The 3511-nt window shown below is 28.2% G+C and overlaps 1 protein-coding gene across 1 annotated transcript; it reads left to right on the top strand.

The window, feature by feature from the left end:
* Positions 1 to 2710: 2710 nt before the first annotated feature.
* On the top strand, positions 2711 to 3511 carry J4E85_011482 (uncharacterized protein; the record flags this gene model as incomplete). Its single annotated transcript, XM_051475685.1, has 1 exon — positions 2711 to 3511. The coding sequence occupies one exon, from the start codon at positions 2711 to 2713 to the stop codon at positions 3509 to 3511; it is 801 nt and encodes a 266-aa protein (XP_051320578.1).

The raw sequence follows: 3511 nt of genomic DNA, 5'->3' as shown, positions 1-3511 counted from the left end.
TAACAAAGCTATAAGCGTCTAGCTAGGCTTATAACCTATAAAGAATAGATAGGTAATAAGAACTATTCTCTAATAATAGAATATAGCTTTATTAGAACAAAGTAGTTAAATACTATAATAAATAGTATTAACTAATAAAAATTATAATACAATTATAGAGTAGATAATAGGTAAAAGGTAATAATATTATTACTAAGTAAAGAATAACTATAGAGAATTGCTATTTCTTTTATAGAAAATAGCTACTAAAATAATTATATAAATATCTACCTATTTCTGCCTAGAGATAAGAATTTATAATTAAATCTACTTAATTTCTATTAATTTCTAGATTTATAATCTAAGTCTGCTAAATCCTTCTTATCTTCTAGATTTATAATCTAGACTAGTACTAATTATATTAGTCTATATATTATATTGCATAGACTAATAATTAGTTTATTACTAGATCTTTTAGTAATTATAGAAAAAGAGATAAGAAGATAAGAGTTATTAAATTACGTAATAACTCTAATATTAACTAGGCTAAGACAAATAGAGGTGTTTTAGAATCTTCTAGTATAGCAGATTAAAACTAGCTACTAAAATCTTAATTACGTAAGTAATTAGATTTACTAGAAATTTTTCTAATTTGCTAAAAAATAATAATAAGTGTAATCTTAACAAAGCTTAATAATAATAAAAAGATAATAATAACTAAGTTATTATAATCTTTACAGAAAAAGCTTTATTTAAAAAAAATACGCTAAGAAAACTTTATAAAATATTAGAAATATAAACTTTAATAAAGTTATATTTTTAAATAAGTTTTCTATATAGTATAAGTATAGTGCTAGGTAAGAATATATTAGAAAGAGAAAAAATTAGAAAACTAAACCTAAATAAGTCTCTATAGCTAATACTAGTATATTTAAAAAAATTCTAAAGAAAGCAAATTATTATCTAGAAAATTTAGTATTTTTCTAGTTTTTTAGATTATTTTTAGCTAGCTTACTAACTAAGTTATAGTCTATAATACTACTATCTCTATTTAGAGAGCTATCTAGATAATTAAAAAATCTAAGTTATAAATAACTAAGACTTTATAAGACTTTAAAAGCTTTATAAATATAAGATATATAAAAGAGGTAAAAAAGCTTTTTTTTAATTTTAACTTTAAAAAACTATAACTTAGTTAATTTCTATTATTTTTAGAAAAAAAATTAATATTTAGAAAGCTAATATTCTCTTTTATCTAGAGTAGAAGTTTTAGTAAGATAATACTAAAATTTATAAAACTTTAGCTATTTTTAATTAGTTTAGTAAAAATAAAATCTTTTTTTTTAAGTATTTTACTTCTAGCTTAAATTTAAATTTTATAAAAAATATTTAAAGTTTACTAAAAAATAAGCTAGTAAAAAAGTTTACTAACTTTTTAAGTATAAAAGCTAGTAAAAAAGTAGTAAAATAATTTTCTTTTACTATTTTAGAAAAGTAAGTAGCTATACTATTAAAATTAATAAATAACTATATTAAAAGCTTACTTAGGCGTTATAAAAAAGTAAAAAAAGCTAAAAGTTAGTATACTAAGTACTAGTAACTAGATCTAGCTAGCTTATAATATAAAAAGCTTAAAAAATAACTTTTAAATCTAACTATTATAAAAATAGATAAAATAACTTTAAATTTAAACTAGTAATAAATTTAAGTATATATAATAGTATATTAAAATTTTACCTAAATAAATACTATAAATAAAAAAATATAAGCTAAAAAGAGTATAGCTTTTTAGTATACTTAAACACTACTAATATTATACTAGTTTAAGCTTACTAAGTAAAATCTTAAAAACGTAAACTTAAAGTAAATATTTCTAGCTTTTTAAAATACTAAAAATCTTAGTTTTAGCTAGTTTAGTTATCTAGATATATAGCTTTAAAAAAGATAATTTTTTAAATATCTTTTTCTTTTTATTACTCTACTATATATAATAAAAGATATTTATTTACTAGTATAAGTATTACTTTTTATAAAGTCTTTTTCTTAGTAAAGTTTTAAATATTATTACTTACTAGTCTATATATAAGCTTTAGTAGTAATAGTAATATATATTATATATATTAAAAATTTTTCTTCTATAGAGTATTTAGAGTTAGAATAGCTCTATAGTTAGTCTAAATTTAGAAGCTTTAACTACTTTAAAAATAGTAGCACTAAAGCTCTAAGTTTTAGTTTATTTACTTTTAAAGTACTAAAACTTTTAGCTATATATTCTTTAGTATACTAGTAATAAACCTTACTTTTTTAGAACTAGTTAATAGGCTATAGAATTATTAGTTTACTAATAAACATATTAAAATTTTAGAATTTAAAGTTGTTTTAGTAGTTCTAAGATAACTTAGAAGCTAGATATCTTTTAATATTCTTTTTTAAAATATAGGTTATTAAGGTATATATACGCTACTATAGCTAACTCTATAAAGCTATTAGTCTACAAATTGCTATAACTTATTCTTGTAATTTGTACTAAGAAGAGTAAAAAGATCTATCTCTAAGAAGCGTTAGAGACGTGCGATTGTCTGATATTGCTATGCGTGTAAGTTTAGCCTAAGTTGGTTCTGCGCCGCAACCTGCTGCCTAATCGCGGGCTACTATAGTTAGCATAAGCTACAAAGGCAGGTCGTCTCGGCGTCCCGCGCTTCCTAGTTACCTTCAACCTACACATGCCGACATGTCTAGAGATATTTTTAAACCAACGGACAGCGCAAAACCACCGACCTACGAAGTCTATCGCGAAGCGCAGCAGCCTATCGGTCTCAGTCTCGATGCCCAGCGTCTTATGTGGGCCCTCGACGGCCCATTGAACCGCGCGATCGAGGTCATGCAGGCCATCAATTACGATCCCAACATCGCGACAGAGCCATATTGTGACAAGACAGCCTCGAATACCACTTGGCATCCGGTATCTCAATCGCCCCTCACCGAACCCAAAACTTCCTCCGTCATCGTTCACATTGACATTCTCGAAGACTGGGAGTTCCAGTGGCTCGAAATGCACCGCTTTTGTCATGATCCTGAGGACAATGGAGAGGACCCCGATGAGTTTCTCTTTGGAGAGCTTCAAGATTACGATTCGGACTCAGACGAGGTGGAGGAACCGCATCTATTAAGGTGTTGTCGCGCTGATCGGCCACGGAAGAAGGGTGAGACGCTCCTCGTCAAGGCCAGTGGCGCGTTCCTTACCATTCACGACTACGTCTTAGCGGTACACCCCTGGTTGCAAGGCCGACGTGAAGACATCTTTGGGGCAGAGGGGGACTTGAAGAAGAATGAGCCTCTGGCGGCAGACACCAAGTTGATGATTAGCTATGGTTTGCCGGACCAAGTGAACTTCGAAACAGTGGAAGATTGGCGAAAGAGCATGTCAGTAGATACTGTGAAGATTGACTCCACGGACTGGCGCTCCTCCGTCTTTCAGCGGCCTCTCGATTGGTCATTTATGGACGGATTCAACGGACCGGCCCCGTCGTAA

This window comes from Alternaria conjuncta, assembly GCF_024043145.1.
Source record: "Alternaria conjuncta strain BMP 0040 chromosome Unknown scaffold_35, whole genome shotgun sequence".
Taxonomy (NCBI): domain Eukaryota; kingdom Fungi; phylum Ascomycota; class Dothideomycetes; order Pleosporales; family Pleosporaceae; genus Alternaria; species Alternaria conjuncta.
This window is presented reverse-complemented; position numbering and strand designations above follow the sequence as displayed.